General features: G+C 39.9%; 1 protein-coding gene across 6 annotated transcripts in view; it reads left to right on the forward strand.

Moving 5' to 3' along the window:
* The window catches only part of cd2ap (CD2-associated protein), a 222,590-nt gene that overhangs the window by 169,074 nt on the left and 33,337 nt on the right, over positions 1 to 20,179 (forward strand). For all 6 annotated transcript variants that reach the window (XM_059645412.1, XM_048531190.2, XM_048531192.2 and 3 more), the window contains 2 exons: positions 2,747 to 2,783; positions 7,194 to 7,292. In XM_059645412.1, the coding sequence (XP_059501395.1) occupies positions 2,747 to 2,783; positions 7,194 to 7,292 (136 nt within the window). The remainder of the gene's footprint in view (positions 1 to 2,746; positions 2,784 to 7,193; positions 7,293 to 20,179) is intronic.

Here is a 20,179-nt window from a genome sequence, read left to right on the forward strand (position 1 = left end):
TGGTGTTCTGCAGTGTTCAGTGTTGGGGCCACAGCTGTTCACTTTAACTATTGATGATCTGGATGAAGGGACTGGCGGGCATTCTGGCAAAGTTTGCCGCTGATACAAAGATAGGTGGACAGGTAGGTAGTACTGAGGAGGTGGGGAGGCTGCAGAAAGATTTAGACAGTTTAGGAGAGTGGTCCAGGAAATGGCTGATGAAATTCAACGTGAGCAAATGCGAGGTTTTGCACTTTTGGAAAAAAGAATACAGGCATGGACCATTTCCTAAATGGTGAGAAAATTCGTAAAGCAGAAGTACAAAGGGATCTGAGAGTGTTGGTCCAGGATTCTCTCAAAGTTAACTTGCAGGTAGACTCCGTGATTAAGAAAGCAAATTTAATGTTGTCGTTTATCTCAGGAGGGTTGGAATATAAAAGCAGTGATGTGCTTCTGAGACTTTATAAAGGTCTAGTTAGGCCCCATTTAGAATACTGTGTCCAATTTTGGGCCCCACACCTCAGGAAGGACGTACTAGGGTTGGAGTGTGTCCAGCGGAGATTCACACAGATGATCCCTGGAATGGTAGGTTTAACGTATGATGAATGGCTGAGGATCCTGGGGATTGTATTCATTAGAGTTTAGAAGGTTGGGGGGAGATCTAATAGAAACTTATAAGATAATGTATGGTTTAGAAAGGGTGGACGCTGGGAAGTTGTTTCCGTTAGGTGGGGAGACTAGGACCTGTGAGCACAGCCTTAGAATTAGAGGGGGTAAATTTAAAACGGAAATGAGGAGACATTTCTTCAGCCAGAGAGCGGTGGGACTGTGGAATTCATTGCCACAGAGCGCAGTGGAGGCTGGGACGTAAAATGCCTTCAAGGCAGAGATTGATAAATTCTTGATCTCACAAGGAGTCAAAGGCTACAGGGAGAGTGCAGGGCAGTGGAGTTGAAATGCCCATCAGCCATGATTAAATGGCAGAATTGACTCGATGGGCTGAATGGCCTTACTTCCACTCCTATGTCTTATAGTCTTATGGTATCTGCCATCCTTGCTCTTGACGCCAATGGTTGTGGCTTTGGAAGATGCAGTGTGACTCAGTTTCTACAGTGCATCTTGTATATGGCGCATGTTTCTGTTGTGCATCAGTCATAGAGGAGAGTACTGTTAAAGGTGATGTGGTGCTTATCAAGTAGGCTCTTTTATCCTAAATGGTATTAATCGTGTGGTGTTGGAGTTGCACTTATGCAGGCAAGTGGGGAATATTCTGTCACACTCCTATGCCTTGTAGTTGTTGGTAAGTTTTGGGAAGTCAGAACTGAGCTCCTTGCTGCAGAATTCCTAACCTCTGACCTGCTCTGGTAGCCACTGTATTTACATGGCTAGTCCAGTTCAGTTACCAGTCAATGATAACCTCTTAGGATGTTGTTTGGGTGAGGGAATTCAGCAATAATAATGCCATTGAATGTCATAGAACAATGGTTAGATTGTCTGCTGGTGGAAATGGTCTTTGCTTGCTCTTTGGTTTGAATGTTGCTTGCTATCTGTCAACCCAAGCCTGAATATTAAAAGCCAAGTGAACTGCGGATACTGTAAATCAGAAACAAAAACAGAACTTGCTTAAGCCTGAATATTATCCAGGTCTTGCAGGAACTGAACATGGACCGCTTCAGTAACTGAGCCGTGGTGAATGGTTCTGAAGCAGCTGTCCTCTTCTCTGAAATAAGAATGTAGCTCAAGCCTGAAGAAAGTCAGTTCGTTTATTTCCTCTCAGTTGTTGTAAGCTGTGGTTTCTAACCAACAAGTCAGACATTATCAGTATGAACCAGTTGCCCCGTGCCTCTTATAAGTATCTAGAGAAGGAAGAGAGCAATGTGTCCTGACAGGCCAAAAGAATTATCTCAGAAAATCCTGTGGACAAAAGCCATAAATTTTTTCAATGCCCTGCTGTTACTTTTTCAATTATCATTTAAACACTGCAATTTGCTACCGTCTTGATATTTTCCAATTCATTCCGCAATTGTACAGTCCAAAAAATTGTGAATAACAGCAATTGTAGACTACTTTTCCAGAGTTCTACTTCCTCTTTTCAGAACCTTCCAAGTTCCTTTTTTTTTCTAGCCATCTATCCATTCATTGTTCTACATGTCTACTGACTCTTACACACCCTGCTAAGTAAGTCTTTTCAAGTCGAGCACTAAAAGTACTGGCAAACCTATGTTTTATCTTGACTTTTACCACCATGATATGGGAAAAGTCTTCCTACACTCTGGAATTGCATACCTTTAGATTAGCCAAATGGATCGAGCATTTACATTCCAAAATTAATGATTCAGAGCATTTATTTTAGTTTTATTCATTATTCAGAAGCCTTCATTGCAGTTCAAGGTTTCATGACACCTTGATATTTATTGGTGATCAATGACAAATGGGTCTTATAATTCACTTAACACGATGAATAAAACCCATTGAAACATTTGGAGTTGTCTTTTGCCTCCAACAGGCTTTTTTAAAGCCTTTTGTGAATGTGTCAGATTTTTACTGCTGCAATACATTAGTAAACTGAGCAGATGTAATTTTCTAAAAAAAGCTTTTTTTGTAAAAGTCTGATGGTCAGTATTTTGCAAGTTTAGACTATTAGCCACTAAATTCAAAGAGGTGAAGCGATAGCATAACATTTGGCATATTTGAACAGCATTTTCTCAGCTGTGAGAAAGTTACTGTTGTCAACATTCAAACTTGGATTTTTGTCTTCTGTTTGTAGAAACCAAGAAAACCACTGCCATCAATAAAAGTCCAAGGTAAGCGATATTCATCGTCCGTTGAAACGTTGCACTGTTGTAACTGTGTATGATAGTGTCTTTCTCACATTGTGCATATTAACTTGATTCCGTCTTAGATTAATTAGCAAATGGGAGGGGATGTGTTGCCAAAAGGAACAAAAGAGCAATTTCTGCTTCAATAGGATTTAAAAAGCAAACATTTTTCGCAGCCAAGCTGTTGGCCAATGAAATTCTTGTTGCTGTCCATTTGAAAACAGGGCAGCCACAAGCATGCCCTTCAAGCAACCATGAATAAATATTTAGATCATCTATAATAGCATAGGCTGGTACTGATTGAAGCTTGGGAACCCCCACCTCTACTTTTCTAATGGAAAACCTATTCTCCCTCTTGAGGTGAAGTCTGTTATTAATCCGATCTTGGCTGATACCCTTATTTTTCAATTAACAGTCTTTATTAGAGCCTTGTTGAGACAATAAGCACATTGCATTGAAGAAATCCAGTAGACAAGATTTGGCTTGGTGTTCAAATTGCCATCATTTTGACTTTAGTAGTAATGCTCCTCCCAGTCATTCACCCTGCTTCAAGGGGACTTTCAAGGTATCTTTTAAGTGTTGTGTTTGCCACTCACTGGAACATGGACCACTTGAGAGTTGAGAGAACAGAATCTGTTTGGAGGGCAGCTTTTCAGCCAACTGGAGACAATATCTAGTCCATTATAGTTGGTTTTGCAGGAATTTTTGCCTGAATGGCTGTAAAGCTGGCTTCAAGAAGCAAGCTAGCACTTGTTCAGTGGTCCTTTCATTGTACCTGGATCATATGGCAAAGGCATTGCAAGAATTTTACTCTGAGGTACAAAAATGAGGCTACAGTGCAGGACAGTGGTGCCAGTAAGGCTATGTGGACATTTTTAATTAACCTTGTTCAGGCATGTTGTGACATATTTTTGGGCAGATGAGGTTTGAACCAGACCTTCTGACCAAAGGTAGGGACACTACCACTGCATCACAATAGCCTTACAACAGCTCTGTACACTGGGACCTCTGAGATAGTGCAGCTGATCTCATGTTGGATGAAGTCATTAATAGTGGGTTTTTAAGAGAGGTGCCTGCAAATGTATTGGAAATGCTCAATGTATTCCAAAGTCTGTTTCAATATGCATTGGAATTGGAATCATTAACTGACCAGATCTTAATTGACATGAAGCTTATTTTTTGATAATATTTGGGGACGGGCTGAATTTCTTTGTAAGGAGTTGAAGACATCAGTTGTGGCTCGTGCAGATAGAATAATGATCTTCTGCATGATGTGGAACTTGTATGACTATAGTGGTGATTTTAGTTTTGGGTCAAAAGCAATTGAGTTTAGAGTTTTCCATCATTATCATTGACAATCTAGCTGACACAGGAAATAGTGCATAGCTTTCTTGACACCAGTCTGGAGTTCTTCATTTTCTGAAGAAACGTCTAGGGTGAAACATCAGCTTTCCTGCTTCTCTGATGCTGCTTGGCCTGCTCTATTCACCCAGTTCTATATCTTGTTATCTTGGAGTTTAAATGCGTCCCTTTCGTTTCACTCACTCGACAGTCGCATTCACGTTTCATGAAGCAGTTGCAGGGTTGTGGTTAAGTATTTTCAATACCTAATTATCTAGAGAACTGTCCACAGAACCTTGTAACTTATTGACTCAAATGAGTTGTTCAGGTTTTTGAATGCAGTGCAGAGTTCATGGTGGTGATGGTGGTGTTATTTTTCTTGAATTGTTCTAGTAACAAAGACCATAGTCGAGGTTCCCCTCTGGAAGGTCTCAAGCCACACTTGGTCTCTGGCAGGATGTCCTCAGTGCTCGAAACTTGATTCAGAAGAACATGCACCAGGAATTTTCCTGCTACAGATAACAGAAATACCTCTGTCATTTTCATAGCTTGATTTACCTTTCATGAAGATACAATTTGCCTCATTTCTAAAGTGGAAAAGAGTAAAAGGAGTTATTTCTTTTCCCAAATCTACGGAATGAATGCATGGCATCTTGATATGAAGAAGGCTCACCAGTTTTTGAAGATCTCAGGACCGATTGTTTTCAGCTACAGGCCTCATTGTTGTTCATCCACTTGGTTTCTTGTTGTAGCTTGACTATTTATGATGGTTCATCCATGGATTTAGCCAAAGAATACCAAGAATAGCCTTGAGAGTAACAAATGCTGCTGTGGGTTCATAATTGTTAGAAAGTTTTGTTTTCCAGGGTCAACAAATGGCATTATTATTCTTAGGAAGTGAAACCCCCTCCTGTAATCCATTTGGCCTTGGTCCTTTAGATGGCCCAGGCGAAATTCTAAAATGCTTCACTTGTTGTGATGATGGCCACATAGTTGGTTTTCTCTGGCTTCCTCTTCTCATCTTTAATATTTATCTTTGCCTTTTTCCCAAAACTACACTCAGCACCATAGACAGACATGACCTGTATCATGCAGAAGACAGTTGTTCACTCTGCACTAGATTTGCGAGCCACTATGATCTGTCCAGTTCTTCACACAAAATAGTTAACCATCCTTGAACATTGCCCAAAAGAAGTAGTTTCATATCAGTCAAGATCTGGTCAATCAAAGATTGCAATTCCAATCTTGCCTGTGATCTTTTTAAGACCATAAGTCATAGGAGTGGAAGTAAGGCAATTCGGCCCATCGAGTCCACTCTGCCATTTAAATCATGGCTGATGGGCATTTCAACTCCACTTCCCTGCATTCTCCCCGTAACCCTTGATTCCTTGTGATCTCTGCCTTGAAGGCATCTAACATCCTGTTTTTGCTTTACCTTTTGGGAATCCATCTTGAGCTGTGGTGATGTTGCCCTCTTGATGGCCAACTTTGGATTAATCGCCAGGTAGTGAAAGCTGCTTGATTTTTTTATCATGCAGGACGTTACATGATTTTGCATCATTTTTGTTACCTCAGTTCTATACTGAAGATGCTTGATCCCAGTTGTTGGGACATGACTTCTAGTACAGCCCACTGTATTTGATTCTACTGTTCTGAAATGTGGGGGATGATTTTAAAGACTGGTTACAATAGTATTTCTCGCTTTTCTTTGGCTAAATAGATGTGTAGTAATTCTTCTGCTATCCTCTATTTGACCACCAAGGCTAAATGCAGCACCCTTCATGGATCAATATACTGCGCTTTGAACCTGGGATTTAACTTTGAAAACAAAATAGAAAAACCGTGTTATTTTCTTTCATTTGCCCCCTTTAATGAGTGGGTGCACTTTCTTCTGTTGATTTCTTCACCGTGAATAAGGCAGAACAGCTATTGGTGTTGACCAACTGTGATGTCCTTTGTCAGAGTGGCTATGTGATACTACCAGTGTTTTCTTCTTCCTACCCCGCTGTAGTTGGAGAGCTTGAAGATTTGAGCCCACTCTACTAACGAGGCTGTTGGGTTTATAGCTGTGCACGTGGTTTGTTTAAGTCAAAGGAAGTATATATTTAGGTCATAATGCCAAAACATTCTATTGAAAAGAAACTTTACTATATTCAATATATCTTAGTGCCGTATCTTATCTATAATTTAAACTTATGGCTAAAGTGCACAGTACTGTTGTATAATTTGGATATTGAAAACAAAAGTCAGGCATTTATTTCTAAACTGTTCTCATCACCCATTTATTAAAGTGTGATTCATAATTCGACAATATTGATACAATGAGCCAGCACCTGGAGGTTTACATAGGGAAAGCAGTGTCAGCTGTCTAACAAATTACCTACTTCACTTGTGTTTTGAAATGCGAACATTAAAGAAATTTTCATTTACAAAGGTAACTAGGATTATCAATTTTGATTCCTGGCTTTCATAAAAGGATAAATTTCACCCTGCAAGCTGGTTTCTCTTCTTAGATCCGTTTCCAATTTACTTTTTTAAAAAAAAGACTGAATAGTAACATAGGAAGTCTTACATTGGCTTGAATTAAACATTTGAATGAACTTCAAAAAGGTCATCTTAATTCAAAAAAAATCTTCAAATCAAATTGAACGTATATGAACAAACCATGTGCATAGCAATTGGAAAGATGAACGACTTCTTAATGCTGAGTATGAGGATTGGTTAAGTGTAAATGCAGTTTGTCTATTATAGATTTTGTAGTTCATGGAATTTTTTGGATTTACTGTTTGAACTTCACAGTGAAGTAAATAGTTCTTGTTTATAACTCACTTGAATTCCTTCTTTACAAATCCTGCCCCTTCTTTCCCATTGGCCAATTTATGTACGTAGATAAAACACAGGAAATAACTGCTTACAGATCATAATGCTCTTTCTTTTTGAAAAGAAAACAACTAATTAAATAGCTATTAGTTACTGATGGAAGCTACTTTTGAAGCCTGATAAAGGGGAAGGAGGGGCTGTAAACAACTTTTGATGAAATGTTGCATCTTTCAGTTTCAAAACCTGAACCACCACCTGCTGAGAAGAAGCTTGAACTTAAAAAAGTCTTTTCAGACAAAACTGACTCTATCTCTTCAAGGAATGAAGAAAAAGGTAACAATTGCCTTCCTATTTCTTAAAAAATTGTGCACACTTTAAAATTCAAATTGAATATTTAATAGCATTTATCTAAACTGTAGTGTAATTAAGAATAAACAAGTGAAATTCCTTGCTATAACAGTATTTTTAGAGCATTGGTTGCTTAAATAAAATCTATGTACCCTTCCTTGATATTCTGAATAGAGTATAAAAGTTTTGAACTTGAATTGCTGGAATCATAGAATCCCTACAGCGCAGAAAGAAGCCATTCAGTCAAATAAGTCTGAACCAATCCTCTGATGAGCATCCCATTCAAACTCACCCGCCCCCCGCCATCCTACCCTGTAATCACTGCAGCTAATCCACCACCCCTACACATTCCTGGACACTATGGAGAATTTAACATGCCAGTCCACTAACCTGCTTCTGGATTGTAGGAGGGACCTGGCGGATACCAGTGCAGATGTGGGGAGAACGTGCAACTCGACACACAAGTCACCCAATGCTGTAATCGACACTACGGCCTGAGGCTGTGAGGCAGCATTGCTAACCACCCAACCATTGTTACATCCATCCATTGTATTGGGCCTTTCCAATAGGGCAATAGTATTTTAGGTTCTGAAATAAATTTTAATCTGTTGTATTCACCTCAAAGATTTTGTTGTAATTTCGTTGAGAAGGTCAAAATGTACTGCGTTAAGATTTTCTTGAATGCTCAGTTCATTTTGTGTTTAAAAAGGGCAGCTGCTGCTGTGAACTGATCTTGTTTTCACTTGCAATGATCTAATCATGCATTAGTTTCTCCACAGACATTTTTATGCACATGCTTACGTGAAAATATAAATTTATTCTTTCCCAGGCCTACCTCCCCAAAAAAGCATTCTGTTTTATCTGATTTGAAAAGAAATTGAAATTGGAGTAGCTGCTGTGTATTATGTAAACATTCCCATCGTATGGACTAAATTGCAACTAATTTGCACTCAGGCAAAACTTGTCTTTAATTAGGATTTAGTTCTGGAGAACAAAAAAGCAATACATCTGGGAAAGATTATGCAGTCCATCTCATTTAAATATTTTAAATCTCCCCTAAGTTTCTCAGTGGTCTCACATTATTTTGCATAAATTACTAGACAAATTCAACCTGGGCATTTTGTCTTTGTCTTTTTCTCAGCTTGATAACATCTTTTCTTTCAAGAGGGTGCCACAACATTGGATTCAATATTCTCATTAATTTCAGAACCTTAATAACTTGTGGTGGGGATGGACATTGACACACATTTCTTAATTTATTGGCTTTTTTTTGAGAAATGAATGATTGCTGTTGTTTCTGTAAGGCAACATATATATTTTATAATTGTACAGCAATGGAGCTTATGGCTCAGGAAATGATACATACTTGAAATATGTTTGCATCGTGAATGATGCAGACTTAAGCGTGGTTGGTGAAGCTACAGTCAATGAAATTTTCGGTAAACCCTAGTTGCGCATTTTACTTTGGTCAACTCTGATTTGTCCAAAATATTGTGTGACAGTGAAAATCATGCAGAATAAAAAGACTGTGGTAAACCCACAGAAGGCCAGGAAATAATGTTGCTGTCACAATTGTGCATTCTGCCAGGAAGTGGTTTGGCAGTACACATAATCACGAAGGGTGTTTTAAAGAAATAGGTCAGAGTCTGAATGTCAACTTTGAAAGCTCTTGAGAAACTGAGCTATGTTCCATTTATTTTTTTCTAAATTAGGACATAGTGTTTAAAACATGAAGAGCAATAGTGCCTCTTTGTTATGTTCAACATTTGAATCATATTTAGTAATTAATAATTCCATGTTGAGGGCCACTTTTGTGCATTGACTAACAATTAATTAAGGCTATTTTATGATATTTGTATACTTCTCTTTGTTTTTTATGAGTTTCACTATAGTTAACTAACGGCTTGGCGGCTCAGCGCTTAGCACTGCTGCGTCACAGTACCAGAGATCTGGGTTCGATTCCAGCCTCGGGCAACTGTCTGTGTGGAGTTTGCACATTCTCCCAGTGTCTGCGTGGGTTTCCTCCGGGTGCACTGGTTGACTCCCACAGACCAAGGATGTGCAGGTTACGTGCATGGGCAATTTAGCTTGGCCAACAGTGTCTAGGATGGGACATGTAGAGATAGGGTAGGGCATGAGTCTGGATGGGATGCTGTTCGGAGGATTGGTGTGAACAAAATGGGCTGAATAGCCTGCTTCCACACTGTAAGGATTCTATGATTCCAAACCAGTATTTAAGAACCGGTGTTGACCATTTATCCCCTTGAATTTGCACCGACCTTTTGAGATCATGATAAACGTACTTTTTCCATTTTTGTTTCAAATGCAAGCGTGTTGCCCCGTAAAAATTTTTACTGTACTTAAGTAAAAAATTATCACTTTGCAATTTAAAACTAACGAAGTTAGCCTCTCCCACTTTCTATGGTCCTTCGACAATGCTATGGCTTTATTTAGTTATACCGCACAGAAACAAACCCTCAGTCCAACCCTTCCATACCAACCAGATATTCTAAATTATCCTAAATTAATCTAGTCCCATTTGCCAGCATTTGACTCTTTTTTTTCCTCTTTAAACCCTTCCTATTCACTTACCCATCCAGATGGTTCTTAAATGTTGTAATTGTACCTACCATTTCCACTGGCAGTTCATTCCTGCACCACCCTCTGCATGAAAAAGTCGCCCTTTGGGTCCCCTGTAAATCTTTTCCCTCTCACCTTAAACCTGTGGCCTCTAGTTTGGATGACTCTACCTGAGAAAAATGATCTTGGCTATTCACCCTCTCCATGCTCCTCATGATTTTATAAACCTCTATAAAGTCACCCCTCAGCCTCTAACACTCTAGGGAAAATAGCCCCTGCCTACTCAGCTTCTCCCTATAGCTCAAACCCTTCAATCCCAGCATCAGCCTTGTAAATATTTTCTGAACACTTTTTCAGGTTTAACAACATTTTTCCTATAGAAGGACAACCAGAATTGAGCACAGTATTCCAAAATTGGCCTAACCAATGTCCTGTACAGGCGCAACATGTTATCCCAAGTTGTGTATTCAGTTCATTGTGCAATAAAGGCAAGCACACCCTGTCTACTTTTGGCTCCACTTTCAAAGAACTATGAATCTGCATCCCAAGGTCGCTTTGTTTGGCAACAGTCCCCAGGACCCTACCATTAAGTGTACAAGTCTTTCCCTGATTTATCTTACCAAAATACAAGACCTCTCATTTATTGAAATTGAACTATATCTGCCACTCCTCAGCTCATTGGCCCATCTGTTCAAGGTCCCATTATTCTCTGAGCTTGCTGCTATGTGGGGGTGTGTTTATTCTTTTTGAATTTATATTCTGTCAATATTCAGGACCCAATCCTCGCCATGTAGCCATGTCTCTGCAATGGCTATCAGATCGTATTACCTTTTTCAATGCATGCTATCAGTTACTTTGTTGCAAATGTTGGCAGAATTTGTTTAGAGTCTTATCTTATTCCATGGATTTTTTTGTTATCTGTTTGTACACAAGTAACACGGAGTTTTGACTGTTGAAGTGTTTTTTGTTTTTCTTCTCTTTTCATTCCTGCCATTCTCCGACATTCACTTCCCATATTACTGTCTTGCTTTGATTGCAACTTTTTGTCTGGTACCTTTACCCAACCTTGATTCCTCCATTTAGTCCTTAGTTTAAAGCCCTAATAATAAGGTTTGACAGACACTGTATGGCTCAGGTGATTGTCTTGAAGGCACAGTTAGTCGTCAGAGAAAGGAGAGTGTGAATGAGAGTGAGACAGGAGTCTCAACCTTTGTAAGGGCCCAGAAGGTTTTAGATGTTTTCATCCTTTTTGGATGAGCATGAAATCTGCAAGATGAATGAGCTAACAGACTATGGGACGAGGGTACAACAGGCTGTTGGAGTGGTGGTAGTTGGAATGGATCTTTTTAACTTCCACTGATGCAGTACCTCATTAACTGGAAATCACATCTTTTCCATTCATTTTACTTGTCTTGTGTGCCCTCTGCCAATTGGTATGTGGCTCAAGTACTAATCCATAGAGTTTATTAACCTTGCTCAGTTTGGTTCTCTACTTATCATTCTGTCCAAGCAGAACCTCATGCCTTGTCCTATTAATGCCGTTAGTACCTACGTGGACCACAACAACTGAATCCTGCCCAGCTGGAGATGTTCTGAACCTTGGTATCAGGTTGGCAACAACCTCTGGTCTTGGGCTCTTTGCTGACCTGAATAGTATCTCATTCATGATACAATCCTCTATGACCATGACTTTTGATCCATTCCACCCACCACCACTTCAACAGCCTGTTGTGCCTTGGTCTCATAGTCAGTTAGCTCATTCATCTTGCAGATTTCATGCTCATCCAAAAAAAATGAAAATATCTAAAACCTGTTTGGGCACTTACAAAGGTTGAGCCTCCTGTCTCACTCTCATTCACACTCTCCTTTTTTCTGACTACTAAATCAAAAGACTATATCCCAAGAGGTGTGGCTGCTTTCTGGTACAGGTAACGTTCCCTCTCGCTGATATGTTGTAGTGTTGAGGTTTGGCATCCAGCTCTGGACCAAAGTTGCTTGAACTACAAACATAGTGCAAGTGTGTTTGCCCTGGATTGTATTGACTTCCAGGAACTCCCAGATATTGCAGCTGTGAGGGATCAGCTGTCCTGCCACCTTTTGATTTTATTTAAATCAGTTACTTTAATTGCTACATATTTTATTAATCCTACCGTCTGTTCCTGTGCTTGAAAACAGAACAGATTTTAACCACTTCACCAGATACTCAACAAACAGCCAGTTTCTTCCCTGTTGTTGAGTAGTAACCAATTCTAGACTGTCAGCGCTCAGCTCTTGAGTCCTACTGCCACTAGCTCTTCTAACTGGGGCTGCACAGTGGCTCAATGGTTAGCTTTGCTGCCTGACTGCACTTGGGACCTGGGTTTGATTCCAGTCTTGAGTCTGTATGAGGAGTTTGCACATTCTTCCTGTGGGTTTCTGTCAGGTGCTCTGGTTTCCTCCCATGGTCTAAAGATGTGCAGGTTAGGATCGATTAGTCCATAGTGTCCATGGATGTGCAAGTTAGGTAGGTTAGCCATGGTTTTAAAACATATTAAGATTACAGGGTGGGTGGGGAGCAGTTGGGGCTGGGGCTGAGCTAGATGGGATGTTCCTCAAAGAGTTGGTGGAGACTTGATGGGACAAATGGCCTCACTTTGCATTGGAGGGATTTCGTGAACTAATGCTGACTGCCTGCATATATCCTTTGTTCTGTCACGCATCTAATGGGTGTTGATGGCCTCTGTGTCATCTTTTTGCTTGCTAGGATGCAACTCCAAAGTCTGCCCTTTGTAGTCTAATTGGAGATTGGGAAACCGATAGTAAGGAATTTAATAGTCAATCTCCAACTGCCGTTATTTTGAGGTCATCATTCCATTAACCCCTTTTTGATTACTTTTTGTACTTGTTCATTAGCTCTTAATGGTTTGTGAACTTGGAATTGCAAATTTTTGTCTACTTTAGAAACTAAGAGCACAATCTCACAATTGACTTAATTTGGCACGTTTTTGCCATTTCACTTTAGCTGTCAGGAAATGTTTACATTCGCTTCCGTCTTAAGTGATTTGTTGCCTCTCTCCCTCTCTCTCCTCTTCTCTTCCACCCCTGCCTCCAAAGTTGTTGTTTGACGCTAATCACAGAAATTGCACTTCTGAGTGGTGCTCTGTGTGTTTAGAATGCATACCTTGTTATTCCATTTGGTTTTTTATATATGGGCACTGGCCAACTAATCCATGCCTGTTGCTGTTTGTACAATATCTCTTTTTTCGTGAATGAGGCTGGGGAAGTAATAATGGGAAGCTAGGAAATGGTAGAGGAGTTGAATAAATACTTTGCATCAATCTTCACAGTAGAAGACAGTTTTCCAAAATTGTTCAAGGGGCAAGTGGAGGAAATAACTATGATAACTACCACTAAAGAAAATCTAGTTGTTAAAGACTGATAAGTCTCCTGGATATGATTGGATGCATGCGAGGATATTAAAGGAAGTAGCTATAGTGATAATGGATGCACTGGTAATAATCTATCAGAATCCTTAGCATCCTAAAGGATTTGAAATCCGACAATGTAACACTTGAGTTTTTGCAAAGGAAAGGAGACCAAAAACAGGTAACTATTGCTCGTTAGCTTAACGTGTTGTTGGGAAAATGTTAGCAATTGTTATGAAGGATGTAATAGCAGAGCATTTACAAATACACATGAGTAAGAAGGCTCAGCATGGCCTCATGAGTTAGAAATAACGCACAACAAATGTACTAGAATTCTTTGAAGAGGTAACAAGTAGGATATTTGAATTTTTGGAAGATTATTTGCTAATTACCACATATTAAGCTCCTTAACAAGATTAGAGCCCATGTAATCAGAGTTAGTACTTTAGAGAGGATTGGTTGACGAATAGAAAACAAAGTTGGGATAAGACGATCAGAGAAGGACAGCATTTTCAGGATCAGTGCTGAGGCCTCAGTGATTTATAATTTATCTTACCCATTTGAATGAGAAAAGTGAATGTACTCTTGTCAAGTTTGCAGATAGTGCTGGTGGTAAGCATTTCATACAGAGTCTGCTGAGGGCTATCGATAGATTAAGTATGTGGAGAAAAGCTTTGCAGATGGAATATAATGTGGAAAGTATGGGGTCATGCAATGTGGCATTAAAATAGAACAGCTCAAGATTACTTTAATAGAGAAAGACTGTAGAAAGCTATCAGACAGAGGAATTTGGGAGTCGTCATCCTTGCACCCAAGTTTAATGTGTAAAAGGGAAGGCAAGCAGAATTTTGTCTTTATTTCAAGAAACAGGGTATAACCATAAGGAAGTCAGGCAAAAAAAAACTATTCCAGCACTACTCAGATCACAACTGAAGACTTTTTGAACAGTTTTGGGCCCTGTATCTTAAAAAAAGAAACGGTGAGATATACTGGTATTGGACGCAGTCCAGAGAGGGTTCATAAGGCTGATACTAGGTATGGAGGGACTGTGTCATGAGGGAGGTTCAAGTAGGTTGGCCCTTGCTCATTGTAATAAAGAAGAATGAGAGGAGTTGTTATTGAAACATAAAATTCTGAGGGGATTTGATAGGGTAGATATGGAAAGGTTTTCTCTTATAGGAGAGTCTCGGACCAGAAGGTATAAAACAGAATTAAAGATCACCTATTTAAGACCAGAGGAATTTATGTGAGAGTAGTGAAACTGTTGAATTCATTACCACACAGGGTACTGTTGAGGCTGGATCATTATCTCAGTCTTACATGTACTTGGATATTTTAATCAGTTAGGGAATTGAGAGTTATGAGAAAAAGGCGGTAAAGTGGGGTTGAGGATGATCAGATCAGTCATAATCTAATTGAATGGTGAAGTTGTGTCAGTGGGCTGAATGGCCTACTTCTGCTGCTAGATCTCATAGTCTCAAATACAAGCAAAAGTAAAAATCATTTTCAAGAGATGTGTGAAGGCAAAATTTAAGCTCTGCGTGACCAGAGCAAACAGTAATTCTCTGGCAGTTTTCAGTTGAGTGAAACCTTCTGCAATAAATACGACAATGTGTGACATTTTGGCTTTGCAAATGCTCAAGCATTCATTATTTGTCTCGATGCATTGAGATCACACTTCATGCTTTACTAGACATTGGACTGGAGGAGTAAATGTTAAACTTTGCACCTCTCTTACTTGAGGGTCAGAATGACCTTGTTAAAATTCCAATGTCTTCAGATAACATTGGAATGGTCAGAACTATGGAAGGGTACTTTGAGCTATTTGCTTAATCCTGTGTATAGGAATAGTTATATTCCATTGTGATAAAATGTGAGGCTGGATGAACACAGCAGGCCCAGCAGCATCTCAGGAGCACAAAAGCTGACGTTTCGGGCCTAGACCCTTCATCAGAGGGGGGGATGGGGTGAGGGTTCTGGAATAAATAGGGAGAGAAGGGGAGGCGGACCGAAGATGGAGAGAAAAGAAGATAGGTGGAGAGGAGGGTATAGGTGGGGAGGTAGGGAGGGGATAGGTCAGTCCAGGGAAGACGGACAGGTGAAGGAAGTGGGATGAGGTTAGTAGGTAGGAGATGGAGGTGCGGCTTGGGGTGGGAGGAAGGGATGGGTGAGAGGAAGAACAGGTTAGGGAGGCAGAGACAGGTTGGACTGGTTTTGGGATGCACTGGGTGGAGGGGGAAGAGCTGGGCTGTGAGGGATGTGTTGTGGGAAATGCGGGAGACGCGGTCAAGGGCGTTCTCGACCACTGGGGGGGGTGCGGGAAATGTGGGAGACGCAGTCAAGGGTGTTCTCGACCACTGTGGGGGGCTCCTTTGTTCGCTCCACACTGCCCTCCAACCGCTCGGTTCGCAATAAACAACTGCACCTCCCAGTCACAAACCATTTCCACTCCCCCTCCCATTCTTTAGATGACATGTCCATCATGGGCCTCCTGCAGTGCCACAATGATGCCACCCGAAGGTTGCAGGAACAGCAACTCATATTCCGCTTGGGAACCCTGCAGCCCAATGGTATCAATGTGGACTTCACCAGCTTCAAAATCTCCCCTTGCCCCACCGCATCCCAAAACCAACCCAGCTCTTCCCCTCCCCCCACTGCATCCCAAAACCAGTCCAGCCTGTCTCTGCCTCCCTAACCTGTTCTTCCTCTCACCCATCCCTTCCTCCCACCCCAAGCCGCACCTCCATCTCCTACCTACTAACCTCATCCCACCTCCTTGACCTGTCTGTCTTCCCTGGATTGACCTATCCCCTCCCTACCTCCCCACCTATACTCTCCTCTCCACCTGTCTTCTTTTCTCTCCATCTTCGGTCCGCCTCCCCCTCTCTCCCTATTTATTCCAGAACCCTCACCCCATCCCCTCTCTGATGAAGGGTCTAGGCCTGAAACGTCAGCTTTTGTGCTCCTGAGATGCTGCTGGGCCTGCTGTGTTCATCCAGCCTCACATTTTATTATCTTGGATTCTCCAGCATCTGCAGTTCCCATTATCACTGATACAATTATATTCCATTGTACCTCATCGTTCCTTGCAATTTCTCACCTATGATTTATCCGTACCTTTAATTTTACCCTGATGCTGACTTGTTCTCTCTCATTTTTTGAAATCTTGGTCCCTCAAGAATCTTTATTTTCTCTCATTGTGGTCCATCTCCCAGTTGGGTCTTTAGTTCCTCAAATCCAAGGATGCAGACTTGAGCAAATTCTTTGTCTATTGGATTCACATAGCCAGTTCCAATCTGGCTGGAGCATCAAATATTTTCTTCAAAAAGCACTCACTACACAAAATCGCCCTGAAGAGCAAAAGGAAACTCCAATCTAATTTTGTCTGTACTAAATCTTTATTAATCATTGTTTCTTTATCCCTGTTCTTTCCATCATCAATATAAACAAGAAGCTCAATGACAAGCCTCAGGATTGTCTGACTGCTGATTCTGCAATGTATTGCCCACGTAAACAAATGTTCCCCAGTCATTCTACATCTTCGTCATGGATCTGCTTTTCTCACTTCACTCATTTTACCTGCTGCATCCCCTGAAAATCCTCACCTAATCTTGCACTTGATACGAAGTTGCATTTGCTTCAAAAATAGATAAAATTGTAAATGCTACCTTCTCCTCCATTGCCCATCTCTTGTTCAATGCTGTATGTCCCATTTTCTGTTTAAAAAACAGCATCTTTTATTACCTGCAAATAGTTCCCCATTGCAATTTTTTTTCTCTATTGTTGCAAGTGTGGACCTATATATATTTTAATGTATGTTTGGATCTTTATGGTCGGGTTTCTGCCCTAATGTGACAGTGAACTGTTCCTAACAAAAGTCACAAGCAATCTTGGTAAATTATCTTTCCTCCTTTCTGCACTTTTAAAACAGTTGATTGCACATTGATTTTCCAGTGCTTATCTTTTGTTACCAAGGTTTACCATGCTATTGAGATATGTTAATTAAATACATCATTTCAATCTTTGTTTTAATGCAACTCAAAACTGATCTGTTTCCTTGAAGAGGTGGTCTTGATATCTGCTGACTTTAATATTGGGTGCATTCTGCATGACTTCAGATTATTAAGAGAATTAAAATAAGTGACCAACTGGTCTCTCTTGTTTGTGATTGACATAATCCTTTCTTGCATTTTGCGATTTCAAACTTCTGTAGAGAAACAAATGGTAAAAACATTCATGAATATCCAAAAGTAAAATTCTAGAATACTGACTAAACAAGTTGAGATGTACGTTACCTCTGACAAGTTTCTAAAAACCTTTTTTTGAGGAAAAAGTAATTTATTATGACACTTTACTGAGCTCATCCATTATCATTCTGACTGCTGTCATGTTCATAGATTTCGGACATAAATGTCTCAAGTTCCCCGTACTTAAAATTTAAAAGGATATTTATTCCAGCTAAAATAATTATGCAATCTGTGGACATGTTGATTCGCATTTGAAACCAATAAATAAGTACATCTTTCTATTAAAGGGAATCTAGCGAATGCAATGCTAATGATTTGATCCACACAGGTGGTGGTCACGCAACTGCAATATTATGAAAATATCTTTTAAACAGGTTAGCAGCACGCCTTGTAACTTCAAGCTTTTAGTTTTCAGCGCCACAATGAACTAAATTAGCACAAGACACAAAATCAAAAATATTTCTTTATTTGTTTCATTTGAGCTTAAGGCTCATTAACAGATATTATTACTAATTCCCAATTCTTTTTTGTTATTTTTGTGGAAAATTGATGGATTAATTTTGTCACGATGCAGCAGCTGGCATAAATATGAACTGATGGATGAAGGACCGATTTCATGCATCTGTCAGAATATGAGCTGAAAATGTGGTACCAGATGAAACTGATAAATCATAAGTGGTAACCTAGTGACTGAACTGTGCCTCTGTGTAAGAGTGATTGTGCAAGAATACCAAAACTAATGTAGAATCAACTGTGACATGTGAAACTGTGAGTGTCAAGAAGTCAGATTCGATTTTGTTGCTCATCGATCCTCGCCTGACCTGTATTTGCTACTTTCCACATCACTGCAGTTTTTTTTTTCTCTATTGTTGCAAGTGTGGACCTATATATATTTTAATGTATGTTTGTCAGGTCTGTGGTTTGTGTTCAAGATTTGAACCCGGAATGCAGTGATTTTTCTTGGAGTTGTACTTTGAATGAAGAACAAGATCCTTATTTTGATCTGCATTTTTGATCAAGGGCTTAAAAAACTGTAAAGAAACTCCTTGTTGTATAAACTGGGTACTATGATTCCACATGGTCTCAGTAGTATTACATTAATATTCACTACCTCCCCACCAACACAGAATGGCAGCAATGTGTACCATTTGCAAGATATAGTTCAGCAACTTACCAAGACTCCTTCGACAACACCTTAACATCCTTGATCTCTGCTACTTAGAACTTTCAGGGCACCAGATAAATGACTGCAAGTTCCCTTCCAATCCCCCAACACTATCCTGACTTGGAAAGCTATCATAATTTCTTCCTGTTGTTGAGTCAAAACCTTGGACCTCCCTAACACAGCACAATGTATATAATTACATTGCAAGGACTGCAGTGGCTCAAGAATGCAGTTCATCACCACCACCTCAAAGGCAGTTAGGAATGGACAGTAAATGCTGGCCTACTGGCGTCACCAACATTTCATGAACGAATGAGAAAACAATGCATTTTCTGAAGAGTCAACTGACTAACATGCTGGTGAGATGAGGCCACTTGTAACTCCAGCTGACTTGAGTACGTGCAAAGGAACAAAAGTGGTGAATTTCAGTTTATTTTGTAATGCTGTTTGTGAGAGTAACAAAGCACACCACACATTCTGTTGGCATATCTAATTTGTCTAACACTAATAAGAGAATCCTAAATCCATCCTCCTGTCTGACTTCATTCCCAAATCCCTCAGACTATCTGTTACCCTGTGCTATTTATTCTTTGACCTATCTGAAGAATTAAGTCTTAAGAATTCTGAATCTGACTTCTCAATGTTATTTTACAGCATAGGCCAAAAATCCATTTCAACCCAAATAGTCGAATATCTTGAAACAGCAAGTTTGTGCTACATGTCTACACTGTCTGAAGAACAGTTTATACTTAAGATCCTGAAACGAAGTTATATCAGACTTGAAATGTTAACTTTGTTTCTCCCTACAGATGCTACCGGATCTTCTGAACTTTTCCCACACTTTTTTAAAAAAATTTTACGATTTCGGCATCCACAGTACTTTGCTTCTGTTTTTGCGTAAACTGCTTTCCTTGATTTTCCACAAAAGGGCTGTAGGAGAGCCAGATGCAAAATAAAGTCTCAAATCTCAAAACTGATATCAGAATCTTAAAACAAATCACTGTCAGCAAAATAATTTCTAAAGTATACTTTATAAACACCCTCAGGATTTATCTTTTTAATCTAAAATCCAGCTCTAAAAAGGGAAATGGATGGGGGGGATAACACTGTATTTCATTTTCAGAAGAGAGAATAATTCTCATGGGCTTGTCTATGTGCCAAAACATCCATAGATTGGAGTAGCTGATAAGTAAACTTCAAGTATAGCAGTACTGTAAGTGATGTCTGACATACACAAATCTGTTACAATGTCACCCATTTGTCCAATGTCTACAAGGCCATCTATCATGCTGCAATGTAAGTTTTGTCAAATATCAATTGGGGAAATATGCTTTGGAAAAACGTGTAAACTTATGTGCATAGCTAGTTTATTTCAAAAATTAAGCAGAACCTAACCATTCAGCCCTTGAGCTTGCTCTGCCCTATGTTTTAGAACCGTCTGCAATTCATGAGGTTTATCTTCACCAAGATCCTAAA

Source organism: Stegostoma tigrinum, chromosome 4 (genome assembly GCF_030684315.1).
Source record: "Stegostoma tigrinum isolate sSteTig4 chromosome 4, sSteTig4.hap1, whole genome shotgun sequence".
NCBI lineage: Eukaryota > Metazoa > Chordata > Chondrichthyes > Orectolobiformes > Stegostomatidae > Stegostoma > Stegostoma tigrinum.